General features: G+C 38.1%; 1 protein-coding gene across 7 annotated transcripts in view; it reads left to right on the top strand.

Moving 5' to 3' along the window:
* The window catches only part of kirrel3b (kirre like nephrin family adhesion molecule 3b), a 222,468-nt gene that overhangs the window by 128,855 nt on the left and 74,455 nt on the right, over window positions 1-19,158 (top strand). For all 7 annotated transcript variants that reach the window (XM_058751314.1, XM_058751312.1, XM_058751310.1 and 4 more), the window contains exons 2-3: window positions 3,831-3,980; window positions 16,011-16,160. In XM_058751314.1, the coding sequence (XP_058607297.1) occupies window positions 3,831-3,980; window positions 16,011-16,160 (300 nt within the window). The remainder of the gene's footprint in view (window positions 1-3,830; window positions 3,981-16,010; window positions 16,161-19,158) is intronic.

Here is a 19,158-nt window from a genome sequence, read left to right as displayed (position 1 = left end):
AACGTGTGCAAATGCCTCCACCGGAGTGGGCAAACTTAAGCCCCCAGTTCAACCCTAGCTATTCTTTACCCATTTTTCTACATCCCCCTCTTGACTGGCCTACATATGTTTTCCTGCCGCTTGAGGTGGTTTGGAGGAAATAAAACAGGCCGGTGTTTTGCTCTCCGAGTGGACGCACCAGGTGGTGCAGTGCTGCAAATAGATCACAGGGAAGGATACATTAACCTCCCTGACCAGACCTCTACTTCCCATTAGTGACCACACTGATAGTGGTGGTAGAAGTAGTAGTAGAGTTCATTTTGTCAGTTGTCCCTTTTTAACTTTTAACATAGCTAGTAAACATGTCCTGTTTTTTTGTTAGACATGTTTTAGTTGACTAAAAGCCTGGGAATTTGTGTCTAGTTTTTGTCAGTTAAAACTTGGACACATTTTAGTCATGCTGCATGATGGTTAAACTGATCATCACAAATATTTTGCTAAAAAAAAAAAAAAAAAAAATTTTCGTCACAGTTTCTAAATAACAAAATTAACACTAGGAAGTAGACTTTTATAATTATTATTCCTTGAGGTAGAAAGATAATTAATATTAAATAAAATAATAATAATAATGAAGAAAAAGACAAAATAATAAATAATAATGTTTAAAGGAATTGAACACAGACTGCTACAGGGTTGCTGTTGGGGAATACAATTAATTGCTCATTAAATAGTTAATGGCAGATGAGTGCAAGGTTTCTAAAATTAATTGTGCAGTACCATACTGCCATCCACTTTGAATATTACCACATAGTATAATAAACAGCAACATCAACAAATTAATAGCATGTCGCATAACACTCCAAAATTACCTGTTATTGTAGAATTCTGAGCAAATATTGCTCTGTCTCAGCTAAAAGAGCCATTTTAAGCCAAACAGCGGCTATGGTACTACTGTTAATATACAATAATTAATTGCACTAACTGCGAGAGTTGCTACTGTAGCTAACTATTAAAAGGCTGAAACTATGCTAGAACTGTGTGCTTTCCTATTTTTATTAATTGAATCTTTACAAACCCTAATGGTCACTGTGATATATACGGTTTTGGTGAGGAAACACCTTGTCAATGTGTCATCCAGTAGAAAACCACTATTTTCCATCTCTGTGGCGCTGCTAAAATAGGAACATGTTTGTGATTGTGGAATAAAGACCAAAACTAAAAACTTACAGCAAAGTTCAGAGGTCATGGGATTCATGAAAAACAATATCTCCATTTCTACTCTGTTATTCTAATTAGCCTTTAGCCATTTTAAAAATAATTAACATTCATCATCATAATTAGAAATGTGTTGGAATCCAAGTCCAAAGAGGGTCAATCTTCTCCTAATCAAACTTATTTGTGATGTTGGTCGGGGTGCAGCTGACATGGGCACTGAGTGCAATAACACCGGAGGAGTCAATCAATTACTGCACCGAATGAACGAGACAATAAAAGACACAACTCGTAGTAGAAGAGCTAAGAACAAAAAAGTACAAGCAAGATTTCATCTATGCTCTGTATTCCTATAACGCGACAAGGCAAGCGGAAATCTGAAGTCCCTCGGCAGCCTGGAAACGGGTCTGCTGCGATTCTGCGAGATAAACTCCTCCGTCTACAGTCTCTGCAAGCTTACCTGAGTCATCTACAGAGGACCTTCACAGCAAACACGCTCATACAAATAAACCAGCTCACAGCGCAGGAAACGACAGAATGAGAAACGCTGCAGTGTCCAGGCAAGCCTGCTAGCCTTCAAAGATGAACAGCCCAATATATTTATAAGAATTCATAGTGCATCTTTGCGGTTGTTGATTTAATAATAGCTTGTTGGAGCAACAGACGCTGGATTTTGCCAGGGAGAATTTGTATAAATCAATCTGTGGACTCGTGTTTAGCTTTTAACAAGCCATTCATCACATTTTACTGGAGGCAGGACAGAGGTATGACTGATTTGTTTACTAATCCATGGAATTTGCAGCATTAAAGACATCCTGCTGGATTCTGGCAATTAATTATTTTCTGCCCGTGTGTTTAATTTTGCATCAATCTAGAAAATGTCATATTTTATAGGTATTAGTACATACTCATGCAGAGACGTGTCCATAGCTGACTATACAGAGAATTAGCATAGAGTCCAACTAAAGGTTTTCAAATAAAGGTAATTACTACAGACTGACCCTAACTCCAACAGGAATGTGCAAGATTACATATTTTCAGAATTGACTTGTCGGTGGGTCATCTGAATGAATCAGCCTCAAACCTGTATAATTATATTGAATTTGCTTCATGTTTCTTGGGGTGCATTCACATGTGGCATGTTCTTGTGTTCATAAACTGCTTGACAGAGTGGAACAGAAAATGTTGTCAAGACGTGATTTTAAAAGATTTTTATTTATTTATTTATTTTTTATTATTATTATTTGACTGCTATCATGCATTGAGGCACTAAATAAAAACAGCTAGATATGTCCATATGCTGTACATAAATATGATAATTGACATATGTGCAATAAATGAATTGGTTAAATATAATAACCTTTAACCTATTGACCTATTGATTGGGCAAAGAAAATTCAGGACTATTTTTCTTTGAATTCATTGCTAAAGACTGAGAATTGGTAACAAAAGCAGTGCTTCAAAGGAAAAAAATAAAAAAAAGAAAAGTTAAAGAAACAGAGTACAAAAATATACCTCACATATCCACTAAACTCTAACCTCACCTCTATTACACTCTGGTGGGGGGGGGGGGGCCCAAAAAACTGAATAATTTTTATAATTTTAAATACTGTTTTTAGCCTTGTTTTTTTGGCATTAGCATAGTACTTTTTCAAATATCTTTTGAATATGGTAATTACAGTACAAGCCAAACACATCTCCCAAAGTCTGTTTTGTCAAATTTTGCTTATTTTTGCGAACATTTTTAGAAAAGTATAACTAAGTTAGAAACACGCACACATACAGTGCATCAAGAAACTGAGAGGGTGGTAAGTGTTCCACAGAAATGAGTATTGATTAAACAGTACACCGAGATTTAGAGTGGAATGAGCAATATGAGCCATCTTCTCCAATTCTAGATAGGCACACATCAGGGACAGCTGCAGAGTTCAGCATGACTGCCAGTGTGACTCCCATTATACAGTACTGCCAGCAAGAAACTCGTCATCTCTCCACTGAGACAGCTCATTGCAATATTGATAGCTGATGTCAACCATTGTATTTTTGAGCGTGCATGTTTGTGACTTTACATGCAATATGTACCACTGGAGTTTGAAATACAAGACATTTGTCTTCTAACTAGATTCCCTTTGGAGACAGAAATCCTTGGGGCCAGCTGTCAATGCTAAACAGTCAAACCTGGACCCCCCGAGTGACATGTATCTTTGTGCTGGTATCTTCGTGCCCACCTGTGGATAGAGACAGGAATACTGCCGATTCTGAAGGCTGTTGTCTTTGCACTCTATGCACTCTACCCCCCCACACCATATCTGTGACACCTTTCTTTAAGAGGGTCTCAAGGGGTTATTGCTGACAGCCTTCTCTGGCCACTCATCTCTAATGGAGTTCAACTTCATTTGTTTTAGGTATTTTTCTGTGTGAAAGATGCAGTGTTGACAAGCTGAAGAGAGGCCCTTGGTGCACTTCAACATTGCGTGCTAATCACACTTGAGTACTTGAGAGTTGTTCATTGAATAAATTCTTTAAATTAGATCATGTAACATTAAACCACTTCTTAATGGATGTCTGTGGAGCTCTAAAGTGGAATGTTAGTTAAAACATTAAAGTTTAAGTCTGTGTTTCTGTCTCTTTTGTTTCAGGAGTGAATGCCATGTTCGCGCAGCAGCCTCAAGACTTGGTAGTTGTGGCTGGTCAGCCTGTCACACTTCCCTGCTCCATCCCTGGTTACCACGGTGTTGTGCTGTGGATAAAAGATGGCCTCGCTTTGGGCGTTGGAAGAGAACTTATAGGTAACAATGTCATAAACCATGAAAACATCACCAGTTTAGGTTTTGATTTTGATGCTGGTTTCCCAATAAAGCTTTTTAACTAGCTTAATCTCGACAAGATTGAAAAGGACATCCTGCTAGATTTGCTTAACCATTTTAGCTAGACAAACTATGCTAGACAACTAGAAGTCATCTTCACTTGTAAGATCATGTTGGTTGACTATCTTAACTATATTCACAAAAAAAGAACATGCTGGTCATCTAGCTTTGCAACATTGCAAGACAGACTGCAGCAGTCAACCATCTTAACCCTCTGGGGTCTGAGGGTGTTTGGGGGTGTTTGGGGCCCCGGAGAAGTTTTGACATGCCCTGACATTTGTGCTTTTTTCAGTTGCTTATAACATTTCAATGGCTAAAGTCTAAAAACACTGCATTCAGCACAAACTGGGCTACAATAATATGTGAGCAGCATGTACGTACGTGATTGTGTTTTTGAGAAAACAACGTTTATGCGTGGTTTGAAAAAAACTAAAATTTTAAAGTAACTGAAATAAGGCCATAAAACACATACAGAACATTTGTTCACAAGACTTTTTAGAACTGGATCTTGTAGCCTAGAATATTTGCTTCAAAATGATCTGAAAATAATCTAACTCACTCATTCAGAGAAAACAATATATTGATTTAAATTTTCTAAGTCGCTTTTTGAGTGGAAAGGGTCTATGCGAGAGGGCGTGAACTATCCTGGATAATGCTGTGACTCACACCTGAGAAGACAAAGGCCCGCATAATGAGCTCCATAATGAGCCATTCAGTCAGGTGTGTGACTGAGAGGGAAGAGTTACAAGAAAGAATGTGAGGAAAAAAGAAATGTGTATACATATAACTATCACATAAAATAACTTGAGATTCACTTGCAAGTGCAGTTAAACAGTTTATTAGGAACAAACAAACAAATAAACAACAGAAGAGTCAAGACATCATGGGTGAAATATCCAACATATCCAAAACAGTGGCAGGAAACTGGAACCCAGGAAAACAGGAGTCAGCAGAAACTGCATGAGAAAACACAAAACAGACGTGAGCAACACAATGAACGGACAAAGACAAAGCAAACATGGTGACAATACATACACTACCAGTCAAATTATTTAAACAGTAAGAGTTGTAATGTTTTTTTTTTTTAATAAGAAGTGTCTTCAGCTCACCAAGCCTGCATTTATTTGATCCAAAGTACAGCAAAAACAGTACATTATATTTATTATAATATGTAGGCCTACATATTGTTACTATTCAAAATAAATAAAGCACCCCCCACCCCCCACTAAAATTAATAAATAAGTGAGCATGTCGATAGGCTTATCAGGAGCAACTATATTACATTAGCAATCACCAATATTGCCCACATGATTTTATTTGAATTATCATACAATACAAAAACAACATTTTATAACTGAGAAACTAAATTATTATTGTTAAGCTTATTATAAACATGTTTGAGCAGGTATTTGCAAACAGAGTAGGCAACTTCACAGTAAAGATTGGTCTAAACTTTCTTGCCATGCTGTCCATCTATGCTAACCAACTTTACAAGCAAGTATATGCTATTCATCCAACTTAACTAGCTTAACAAAATAACTTCGTCTCTAGACAAACTATGCTGGTCAACTAGCTAGTCATCTTCACATCTTCAGACCATGCTGGTTGACTAACTTAACCATTTTCACAAAAAGATCATCCTGGTCATCTAGCTTTACAATATTACAAAAGAGGCTGTACTAGTCAATCATCTTAACTAGCTTCACAAGAAAGACGCCATTGTTCAACTGTACAAAAACAGTCTTCACAATCTCCACAAGAAAAAGCATGCTGCTAAACCAACTTAACAAGCTTCACGAGAACAACCATGCTGGTAGCTGAACCATAATCAGAGGAAAAAACGTGCTTGTTGACTAGCATAAACAACTTTAAAAGAAAGACCATGCTAGTCGACCAACTTAATTAGCTTAACAAGATAGACAATGCTGACTGAGAATCCTAACCATGCTTCACCGTCTTCACAAGAGAGCCAACCAAAACAGCGAAGCATCAACTCCTAGACTAACACTAACCTGCATAAACCAACCAAAACGGGCATGGACATTCATACTGGTCTAAACTGGTCATTTCTCCAAAGAAATCGGCATATTAGATTAAAAATGTAAACAATTTAATCTAATGACTAAAGGCAAAAGTGTCCACAGAATTGAATTTTGCACTTCAACTAGCAGCTATTCTTCATCTGCCTCTCAAATAACCAAATTGGTTTTAAACAAGGCTTTTGGTAATTAAATCTGACTTTGGTACACAAGTTTAAGCTGGAGGGTGTGATTGCTTTTTAAAAACTGTCCAATTGGTGTCAGGCATAGAAGGACAAGGGCAACTAAAATATAACCTCTTAAGTACTTTTAACAGTTAATAGCTTGTGAAGTGTGTGGCTCTTCCCCACTTGCAAAGTGCTGCTTGCTTGGCTATGTTGATTGCTTAATTCGTGCTAACAACCATTGGATTCCCATTCCATCCGCCTACAAACTTTGAACATCACAAACTTCATATTCATATTCTGGTTGGTCGGAAGCAGTTGGTCCCCCTTTATGACATTTACATTGGATTTCCTGGATTACAGCGCATGCAATCCTTGTGGGAAAAGAGCAGGTGTAAGCATCATTTTGAAAAGTGTAGATTAACAAAAGCCTCGAAGCTATAGCACGATTCCCTAGAGTCGATGAGCAGCATAAAGGGTAAACCAACGTTTTACTCCATTTTCCTATCACATATGTAGCTCTGCTTCGCATCCTGGGATATTTGCAGTGCAAAGCATGACGTAAAGCCCAGTTGGCCTCTTTAAAAACAGTTGCTGGGCTTATCCTTAAAATTAAATATGTATTTCACTGGCGATCACAGGTCTATTTGCCTCTGACCTTCAGTGGCTGCTGCTCTGTGCCATTTTGGCACTGATAGTGGCCTTTAATTAGACCCCAATAGGCAACTGAGCCCTGATAAATCCATTCCGCTCCCAAGTTTGTCATTATCAGGCTCCTGGGAGCCAGGCCATGGCAGTGTAAACACTGGGAGAAGAGCTTTAAAAGTGGTCAAAGAGGAAGAGAGGGTGAATTGAAGCCGGGGGTGGGGGTTGGGAGGTGAGAAGAGGTTCTGCGCTTGCGGGACTCGCGATTATGAGAAGAGAGACAGAGAGCGGCACTTAACGGCACATCAGCTGCAGTTTAACAGTCACGGCCGGGAGCCGAGGGCCGACCCAATCCGAGGCGAGCCAGCCCCATCTAGCTCTTTATGCGGATCAATGGTGGGCCAGCGCTCAGAGGGCCATGAAGAATTTCAATGAAGTTCTGCGCTCTCTCTTTTTTATGGCATGTAATTTTTTTTTTTTTCGAGTTGCCAAGAGCCCGTGCTTTAGACAAAAGAGTACTTTAAAAGCAAGCTTCGGGTACAAGGGCGGAGGTGCACTGCTTTGACATGAATGACACTTCACAGAAGAAAAAAAAAAAAACTGCACAGCTGCTCCTTTTATCAGTCTTGCCTGCGTCAACAAGTAACACTGCGTCCAATAAAGAAAATTGACACATCTACGACTACGTACTCCAAGCTAGCAGCTGCACACATTAAAAAAAAAAAAAAAAAAAAAAAGAGGCGAGTACAACAGCTCATGCAAACCCTGCACATTTCAATATCAGCCTACTCAGCTATTCATGGAAGACGCTTGTCTCATCCAGTGCGGTTTCAATTCGGGAGAACATTGATTAAAATGAGAAATCGCAAACAATATGTTTAATAAATCAGCAGACAAAAGAGGCTGATTCGTATCGGTCCCCACATTCTTCGTGGAGGTCCTTTTGCTCCTGGTTCTAATTAAAGACATCAGCTCAAGGCTGCCACAAACACACAAATAAAAGTCATGAATATGCATTGTGTGCATTGCTGGTGTAAACGTGAATACGCAAACAGAACCAGAGAGGGAGACGGCGCAAGCATGCTTGGACGTAAAGAGCCGAGCAGCATGCTGATTCCGATTTTGACGCATTGTTTTATTTACACTCTTGGCACATCAGTAATCCAAACAGTAGCTTTCGGATTTGTGCGTTTTGTGGGAGAGCAAAAAGAAAAAAGAAAGAAAGAAAAAAACAAAACTATAGGAAGCTATAGGAAGTCACAGAGCAATGTCAAATGTCCATTGCTACGAGGATTTTCACAACATCAAATTTTCAGTAGTTGATGTCAATGCCAGGAAGTTTCACAATTCTCAGTACCAGTTTTGATGCAATGAAAAACTGTTAGTAAAGTAAAATGTTAGTAAAAAGTGTTTGTGTTTCATGAAAGGTTACTAATAATAATTCATATAGCCAAATAACAGTGTTAAAAAGATTAGTTATAAGTGCTAAATAAAATAAAGGCACTGTCTCTACTTCAATAGGTAACATTTACTACATACATACAGAGCTGGGTAGGAACTGATTACATGTAATCTGGATTACGTAATCAGATTCCAAAAATTAAGTACTTGCAATTAGAGTAAATTACATTTTAAAATATTCGTAATCAGACTACAGTTACTTTTTTGTTGTTTACATGATTACATATTATTCACACAATAGCAATACATTATTCTCTCTAATTCTTCTTTTTTTATCTTTTATCTACCGCTTATATACACAGGTTTATATTCCACAGTTTTGTGGACTTTCACACAATAGACTAGTCATTAGTCAGGTGGCGACATAGCATTTGACCAATGGATTTACAAATCAGTAATTCTGTAAAAGACAATGTCTCTCTTTAGATTGAACTCTGAGCATCGTAACTTTGCAGATGTTGTTTATGCTCAAACAACAACATTACACACTAACTAAAGTAAAAAAATAATCAATAATCATAATCAATGACCCCTTTAAGTACCCCTGAGATTTTAAAATACATATTTTAATAATTAATTATCACATTTGCGTGTTCACAGTTCTCTGACATTGGTTAATGGTCATATGGCATGCAGGTAAACATAAAATATTGATTCTTTTTAGTAAGTTAATTATTTTGATTGTTATTTTAAAATTATTTATTTTAATTTGACGTTTTTATGATTTAATTACATGTTTGCCTTTCATTACACTCATAAACCCCCTGCAGTTCCTTTACGAACCCCAGTTTGGGAAACCTTGATGTAATATAATGTTTAATGGATTTAATGTTGTTAATTACAATAAAAGGGAATATATTTTCTCACTCTTTGTATTTTTACATCATTATGGTCAAATCAATGTTATAAACGAGGTCAAAAGTAATCTAAAAGTAAACTAAAAGTTGTCTGATTATATTATCTAAAATGTGTAATGTAATGGATTACTGACTACAATTTTTGTCATGTAATTTGGAATTGTAATGTAAAGTAATCTACCCAGCTCTGTATACAGTGTGTGATATATATATGCAAATATTTGAAAGTAGCTGTTCATCAATCAGAGACCATTTGGGTACCAAAACACTACCACTAAAACTTAGAAGATCTGGGGAGTATTCCAGAGAGCAGCATGTGAAATACCCGGGTATGTTTTTAAGGGTAAGTAAGCAAATAAACTCAACATTCAGTTCCAAAAACAGAGGTAACTTTCAGGGTACACAAGTAACCATAGCAACTTATTCTCTGAATGTAACCTGTTCCAGAGCAAGTTCTGTTCCAGGGTTAGTTTACTTCAGAGCCATCAACACATGCATGACCTATTGACAAGACTCCAGTGGGCATGGATATTATAATTAATATTATGATATTATGGGTGAGGGCACTCTCTCCACTCTCAATACCACGACTGAGGTGCCCTTGAGCAAGGCACCGAACCCCCATGCTCCCCGGGTGCCGCAGCATAAATGGCTCCGAGTGTGTGTTCACGGTATATGCGTGTTCACTGCTGTGTGTGTGCACACTTAGGATGCGTTAAATGCAGAGCACAAATTCCGAGTATGGGTAACCATACTTGGCCACATGTCACATCACTTTCTTTTTGTCACTTTCACTTTAAAGAGACATGCACCTAAATGGCTAGCTGCCATATATACAAGTATTTTTGGGACACTGGGTTGCACAGTTTTCATTCAGGATGCTTTTTTGTTCATAAACGCACACACATTCACACATGCATGCACATGCGTACACCCATACATTTACACGCACGGACATATAGCGATGCACACACCACATGTGAAAAAGTCTCACTCAGCCTGCTCCCAAAGTCTTATCAAAAATCATCCCAATTGACTCTTGTGCTGATTACTCTTCCTTCACCATGTTTTTGTTTGTTTCGTTTATTATTTTATGCAATCCAAAACTCCATACTCCCTATCTCGCCATTCAAATTCTCCCTTCCCGCTCTCCTGGAAATCTGCAGTCATTAGTCAATTGAGCACAAGAAATTACCGTAATAAGCCATATATTGCCGTAAAGCGCATGTTGTCTGCTGTCAGGAGCAATTTTGATTGAATTATTTTGATAGTACAAATGGTTGAAGAGTTATGGTAACATGAATACAGCTTGGTTTGATGTGTGGCGCCGACACAGCCGGTTTAAAAGGGTTAACAGAGCTGTTTTTTGACAAGGTAAAAAGGGTGTTGTCTTACACAACCACTGAGGAATTTTAACCAAAATATGTTACTAACATTTAATGAAGACCCTAAAGAGAATCATACCAACTTGTGGAAAATGGGCATCCGATGTCCTCTTTAAACATATTCGGAGTTGGCTGAACTTACTCCTGGATGCGTTTTTGGAAACAACATACCTCAAGTAAGCAAGGTTTAGGTAAATCAAATGAGAGTGTGACGGTAAGTTATCCTTGCTTTATGGAATACCACCCTAAATCTTTTTAAAATTGTATTGATTAGTATTGACTTGGAACTTAAGTACTTTATCATCTCTGCTTTCTGCAAAATACATCCAAATCTTGGTACACAGAATCTTCAGAAACAACCCAAATGGAAGAAAATTACAGTTGTGTATGTAATTAACACATTTTTCTTCAATCATTTCCTCTGTTCGAGCCGTCAGCCAGATACACTCGCTCACTCCCCCGACCATTAATCACAGCGTCACGTCTCCATTCATGGCCCTTTCCCCCTTCCATCGATCCAACATAAAGACTAATCCTTTCCTGTCCTGATGGATTCATTAACTCTAATGGGGCTATTTTATATTGTTTGCTTTGCTTGACGTGGGTTGTCTTAGGGATTCATTGTGATCAATGACAGAATTACTTCATTTTTCTCTCTGACATCCTCTGCTGTGCATTTCTTGGGTGAAGCATGCATGATTTATATAATGATATATTAATCTAAGAGGTGTCCAGAGAAGAGATGAAATGTGTATCATCCCGAACATCACTAATATTTGGGTTTATAAGGCAGTGCATTTGTATACAAGGGCCCGTCTCAGATAATGATACAGGTGGGTGGATGTAATCTCTAGATCACAGTTAATCATTGTTTGTTATTTGACTGGTGTCGGCTTGCACAAAGAATAGCTAGGATTACTCCATTTTAATACAGGATCACTGCAAGTAGTAAATCTCTACTTCAAGCATTCTAGCAAGTCTAAAATGTCATTAGTAAATTTTGATTGAGTTTTTTTTTTTTTTTTTTGTAACTTGTAACTGCCCTGTTAGCAGTGGAGAGACTGGCCCACTCAGCAAGCGAGCGAGTAAATAAGCAAACAAATAAATGTATTCTAATATAGCTTACACAAATAATTTCTATAATTTATCATTATATATAATTTAGTATTTGTATATTGTGTATATTTATATGGGTCAGTAGTGCATTCTGGCAGGACGCGTGTCTTGCGGTTCCATTAGTAAGTCAATGCTAAGCCATATTGAAGAAGTTGATTTTGCACATTACTATGAATTAATAGTGCTTGATAAATTAGTAATGTCATTAGAAGCCATTGCATATATTCTGCATCCATCTGAGAAATAAGACCTCAAGATTTGTAGCTAGGCATTAAGTGGCAATAGATGCCGCCTGCAGCAAACCCATCAATCTCTCATCAGGAATAAACACAGTATTGAACCAAGTCAATGGCCATTAAAATGACTCAGTCTGCTTCCCTTGCTTTGATTGGCTGCCACAATAAACAGCACTTGATTTGGCTATATGTTCACATTACAGACCTTAAATTGTAACCTGGCAGTTGCCAAGGTTAATTATATTGCTCAAAGACGTATTGGAGTTTTCAGTTAGGTTTCAACTTCCAAGTTTGAACTTCTTATTTCTCAGACTGACACAAATAAGACAATTGTAACATACTGACTTGCAGAGTACAATTATCGTGGATAGGATAACTAGGATATTTATATTTGGAATTAGCGCTCAAGTTCATATTGAAACTCTGAATGCAGACTTTGAAATCACAGTTTGAGATGTTCTGAAACTCTCAAGTAGGCATATGAGATTACTTTGAGATCACTTATAAAAACATGAGCAGGCCCGTAGCCAGCTATGAGGTCACCGAGGTCCGAACCTCGGTAAATTTTTCATGTTCAAAAATAAAATTTGTTCTCTGAATGACCAATTTGCTATTAAACTCCTCATATGTCTGTATGTATAATTCAGTTTAGACAGTTTGCAAGAATGTTTAGCGTCCGTGGTATGAAAATGATCGCTGCGGGACGCTGGCGGAGTGAACGAGGCTTGAGAGAGTTGCAAGTGAGGACGCGAGCGCAGTCTCCGTGTTGCCAAATCCAGCTAATATGCACGTTTTTGACTTGTCTTTCCCACTTAATTTGACACTTTAGAAAGTTAATAATGTAGGACCTTGCGGTTTAGGGTCAGCGATATCTTTATCTTATCTTATTTGCAAAAGATTTGTAATATATTCAGTTTATTTTTATTTACTGATGGGATTTTGCTCATCTTAATAGCAATATCTGGCAACACTGCATCGCCGTAATCACCAGTAATCAAAAAAGCCCATTTCTGACATAGCCTACCCTAGGACATTCGATAAGGAAGCATAAAAATTAAATAAAAAAAAATTCATATTATCTGTCAGAAACGTTATCAACGCTGTCAAAAACAGTAGCATTTAACACTAGTGCAGAGATCTTTAGAAAAAGTAGGTTACAGAATAAAATGAAATATGCAAACACTATGAAGAAGTATATGCCAAGTCATTCATAGTAGTTAAATTTTCACAAGTCATGCTATAAACATTTATAAGAGCACTAGACAAAGTTATCAGCTACACCGCAATGGTTATAAATAAAAACTATAACAGTATTGTTGCATGTATAATAAACAACTGATAAAATTATCCACCCCCATAACTATAGAAATGTATTAACAAATTTTGATGCAATAAATAGGGTATGATTTAAAAATTAAAATCCCTCCAAAACAGAGAAAACGCCTTTCTTTCACAAAAAATTCTGTCTATTTTAAAGTGTTAATAGTGTATAATGAGTTGTATATATATAGTGGTTATTATAGCACAATTCTATAATAAGAGGTTATTATAGCATCCAATCTCCCCCCAACCATCCCCCCATCCGGACCTCACTAATTTTCAAAGCCTGGCTACGGCCATGAACATGAGACTTACTGTAAGTGAAAATCTCTCCATTTAATCTTTCTGACATCTAGAATAAACAAGTGAAATATTAAATTGATAATTTTGGATTGTCTTTTCTGTTTGTTTATTCTTGAGCTGCAAGGATACAGAACGAGGAACAAAAATTTGACCTTCTCAAAGTGAGGTCAAATATAGGTAAATAATTGGCCAGTGTCAACATAAGATTTTCCTTTTATATAACAGCCTTTCTTCTTAATTAATTGAATATTGCCATATTTTTGAAAGACCTTCAAAACAACTTTCCAAAGTAGTCCACTAAATGATGTGGGCACAGTCTGTTTTGATGGCTTATTAAATGTTTGTTTTTTGGGTTATCCTGCCTCTTTTCTGTCTCCCACTCACTTAGAGAAATTAAAAGCTGTATGTGGGCAGATAAAACACATTGCACCATAATCGTCTGCTGCTCTCTCCTCAATAGGGAAAATGAGAGACACTTCATGGTCTATTAAAAGTGAATGGGATCCAATGAGGCAACAGGCAATAATTGGCATTTTCTGGCACAGTGATTTCAACAGCCAGGCTCAAGGACTTAAAAGCCATTAGTCCAGTCCAGTCTATTTTTCACTCCTTTCTACAGCAATATGTTAAAGCACATCCCTCTTTCAAGCCTCATTGCTGTAGATTACAGTGATGGCTGCAGTAATAGCCCCGTGGTAGAGCTCAGAAATAGGTTGGACTTCGTACCACACAGTACTCGAAGAGATATAGGTGATATCAGAATGCCCTTTCAATTTGACAACGGGTGATACATCTCTAAACAAGTGGAGTCGGTTATATAAACCCAATCAACCACAAACACACATGCTGTTTTAAACCTTTCGGTTCGAAAAGCAGATATGCGTTTCGAAGCCAACAACACTTTAAATAGAAAACGGACTTGCTGGCGTTGAGTGCCCCGAGAGCACGAGGGTGCATGACGATTATGTCACAGAGAATTCTCTGGAGCGAACATGAATCATATCGATGGATGCTGTAAAAATCAATATGCTGCCACAGGTCATTCACTGGCAAAGATTCAAATGGCTGCTCCGTGGAGACTGGAAGCAGGAACTGGAAGCGAGATCACTTCTGAAGGTGTAAATTTAGCCACATAAAAACCTATATTGAAATAAATCGAGGGATAAACGCATAGCGCTTGCTTCTGTAGAGAAATACGCTGAGATCAGCTTCTGACGCCTTTAAATCCGTATCGCCCATCAGCCATCAATTACTGTCTTGACTTGGACAGAGAAACTGCACTAACAGCAATGACAGCGCTTTTTATGGGTCTCACAGTAAATTGCAAATCTCTCATAATTAGGAGTATTTTGCCTCCTGAGATCCGTTAAAGACATTCATATGGAGAGGTTGCGGAAATGTACCGTAAAGTACACCACAATCACATGTCTCCTCCCCTGCTTTTCATTTTCTATAGTGATGAACCAAGCTTCTGCATTCGCTCCGTATCGTATGCAAATTCCTGGCTAATAGTCTGCTGATGTGTTTTAAAGGCCCTCGGATTTGCTTGCTGTTGTAAAACAGTCAGTTTTCCCTGAAATACATCCCGCAGAGTGTATTATTAAACAGCAAATCACCATTCCTCTGCATCGGTGGAACACATCTCAATCTTCTTGGCTCTGTGTGCTGCTTACTAAGTGCTACACCTAGAGCAGCACGCCCGAGGACCAGCTGAACATATTATAGCAAAACCAGCAGACTGCCTCACCTCAATCAACAACCGTCTCACCTCAATCATCAGTAAGTCTCACTCCAACAGGCACAAAGTCTCACTCCAACTGGCAGAATGTCTCACTCCAACCATTAGAAAGCCTCACACATCTGTTCATCTTTCATTTATTTTAGAAAGGTCATAGATATGTTCTTGCACTGATTCTTGCCTCACATTAGGTTTTTTTTTTTTTTCACTGTCCTGAGGGACACAAGTCATCAATCTTTTTACTTTGCAGAAGAAGGGGGAAAAGACTTTGGATTATGGAGGACATAAGAAGAAATGAATTAGAAAAGAAATGGTTATTTTCATTGTTTTTCACACATCCATGAAAGCGAACAAAATCTTCAACTTAATTATCCCTTCTAGAGATCTCATATACAAATAATATACAATAAATCCAACTGATGTCCTTTGATATTCCAGCGGTTGCTAACAAACAGCCAGCGTTGCATCAGCCGCCAACACTCACTCCCTGTGGCATTCGAGGATTACCTTACACTGTCATGAAGTGACTAAAAAGCCACTTTAATTCAGGTGCTAAGTTAGTACTGCTCTGAAACCGACAAGGTACAATTTCCCTGGATTTGATCTACCCAGAAGCATAAAAAACACATTTTTAAAGCAGTCACTGATGGTCTCGCGGCATTAACCCAACAACATCCCTGTTTTCCAGGTTACCCTCGCTATGCTGTGGTCGGGGATCACGGATCTGGCGAGCACCACCTTCGCATCCAGAGGGTAGAGCTGATGGACGATGCCGTGTTCGAGTGCCAGGCCATCCAGGCCGCCATGAGGTCTCGTCCTGCTCGACTTACTGTGCTAGGTTAGTCACAACTGCACGTATACATGAAGACCGGCAAAGAAGTCCTGCCGATAGCATTTGCATTTTGCATTCAGCAAAAGCGTTTTGTGTTCTCAAAAGTCCCTTTTTAAAGACAAACTTTTTTTTTTTTAAATTTCCAATTAGCTTCCAAATAGCATCCACAGATTAAAATCAGAATAAAGACTGATTACAGTGATCTCAAACTATCCTTGAATATGAGATCAGCGAAGAATAATGTACAGTATTAAAAATAGATTTTTCACTGACCAAACTCCCCTGCAGTGCCATAAGTTCTCAGTTTTAATTTCCTGCTGCAAATCCCACTGTCTTCATTATTAAACCAGAGAGGTCATTGAATCTTAATTAAGTTTTATTGGGTTATTATTCAGCGTTGCTGTTTCTGCGATATCGGGCAGCAACAGTGTTATCTGTGCCGAGGTTGTAATCAACCACCTGGTAGGTTTATCTGCTCTACAGACCGACCACCCACACCCAGCAAATTTTAGCTCTTCTTTGCATGAGTGAGCACAACTGGGGTCAGGACTGGGGTGGTGTTATGGAAGTGGTAGGGTAAGCGACTAAGCACATGTGCTCACCAACTGGAATGTGATTTGCTTTATTGATCTCCACTAATGAAAAGTGAAAATAATGACCTGCATGGGAGGATGTAGTGAGGAAAATTAGAGGAAGAAAGAAGACAAATTATGGTCTGAGGTTGCTCTCCCTTACAAATTACTTATTTGCTAATTACAAGCACCAAACAGTCACCCAAGTCCTTCTACTACCAGTATCAAGAAGCACCTCATGACCAGAACATCATTCAATACTAGCAGCTTCCTAATATGTGAGATTGGTAAAATAACTGGTGGAAATGAATTGGAAGCGATGATGCACAGGCTGTTTTGTTTATCATGTTTCTCTCCTGCTGTGGTCATTATTAATTGGGCCTTAATTAGTACTGCTTTAGAACTGCCTCAATGGGCGCTGATAACGTTAATTATCCGCCACAAACTCTAAACCAAGAACCTCAAGTTCATCCCCGCTTAGTTTAATTTCCTGTCAAGTTGGTCACCAAGGGGCTAGTGGCTTTGTGATGTTTGTGGCTTTTCATTGGTTAATTCCATAGGGCTAGACAAGGATCATATCATGCTATATCATATTCTCTTTAGCTTTTGAGATAAAGACAAAACAAAAATTCCCTCCCCAGTGAAAAAGAAATTAATCTGCAAAAACAACTCATTCTAATCTTCCAAAACTTTTAGATGTCAGTCAAAGGAACATATGTGACCCTGGACCACAAAACCAGTCTTAAGTGTCAATTTTTCAAAATTTAGATTTATACATAATTTTGGAAGCTGAATAAATATGCTTTCCATTGATGTATGGTTTGTTAGGATAGGACAATATTTGGCTGAGATACAACTATTTGAAAAAATATTTGCAAAAAAGTCAGAATATTGAGAAAATCGCCTTTAAAGTTGTCCAAATGAAGTTCTTAGCAATACATATTACTAATCAAAAATTAACCTCTGCAACATAAAATTAATTTACGTTAAGAAATTTACAAAATATCTTCATGGAACATGATCTTTACTTAATATCCTAATGATTTTTGACAAAAGAAAAATTGATGATTTTGACCCATACACTGTATTTTTGGCTATTGCTACAAATATACCCCAGCGACTTAAGACTGGTTTTGTGGTCCAGGGTCACATATGTGAGCACATGAACAACAACGTTTCAATTTCAATAATGCCCATCTCAGTGAGGGTAAGGAAAAAAAAAAATCTGAAGTTGAGGTAATACTTTTATTATTAAAACACTAAATATAAGATTGTTGTGTAGCAAATGCGGCTCTGCAGATCCTTCTGATGGACCCAAACGTTAAAAATGAGCATCTAAAATTACAAGGAGATATTCATAAAGAACTGATTATGCCTGTTGTTGGTACAAAAGAAACAATAAAACAACCAAAAAAAAAAAAAAAAGTTATCTACTTAAGCCTCAAGCTTTTGGAGAGAATGGGTGACCAGATCTTGTTATCCGTGCTTGTAATATATGCGAGCTCTGTAGCAGAGTGATCTCTGGGCTGTCTTTTACAATGTCAAGAAGCCTGGTCTGAGCCATAGTGTGACTCCCCGTCTCCCCAGTATTTCTTACCTGACAGCTGAAGTGGTCCCTGAGCCCCTCGCTTCATGACTAAGCCTTCCCTCATATACGGACTGAAGGCTGAGGTTAGGGCAGGTGTACTCTCTACAGAGCTCAGCACAGTCTGTATCAGCCAATCACGCTAAAGGCTTTGATATCTGATCAAGCACTTGAAAGTGGGGAAAACTGGATCCCAACTCTGTGAATTATCCTGAATACAACATTTCTGAACCACTTATGGTCGCTTGCCTGAAAATCTTGGGAAAAGCTCTTGGGGAAAAGGAAAAAAATAATAATTTCCATCATCAAAGAGAAACCTGCATCATGTCTGCAGTGACACGAGATAGTAAAATCTGAATTTTGAACGCTACCTTTGCAGAACTCATGTGAGTTTTGGGATTGTGGTTGACCTCCGGAGGTCACCTTTTCTGAATTAGTTATGAAGAAAAAAGCAATTCTTTTAGCAGTTGCCCTGTGGGCTAATTATATACCCCTCTAGAAGATAGCCATCCTTGTCTTCTCACGTGTCCCCTCAACATTAATCTCAGCCTGGGAGAAAATGGACTGCAGAGAAATGGAAGGAGAGAGCTTGCATCTGGCCTTATGAAACTAGCGAAAGGTTACTTAGCGCTGCCATACTTCTGAGGAATTTGAATGCATTTATTTCTCACCTGGGGTTTCAGAACTTCTAGCTTTGAGTGTTTTTGTGAAGCCATTATCAATTTTTACCACTCTACAAAGCTCTTATACATTTGTCCTTCTAGCAATTTACTTTTTCACCCCAACTCTCCATCGCCACCCTTAAACTCAATTTTGCTCTTTCTAATTGTCTTGTTAATGGTTCTCA

This window comes from Onychostoma macrolepis, chromosome 18 (genome assembly GCF_012432095.1).
Source record: "Onychostoma macrolepis isolate SWU-2019 chromosome 18, ASM1243209v1, whole genome shotgun sequence".
In the NCBI taxonomy this organism is placed as follows: Eukaryota; Metazoa; Chordata; class Actinopteri; order Cypriniformes; family Cyprinidae; genus Onychostoma; species Onychostoma macrolepis.
Note: the sequence above shows the minus strand (reverse complement) of the source record. Positions and strands in the feature narration are given on the sequence as shown.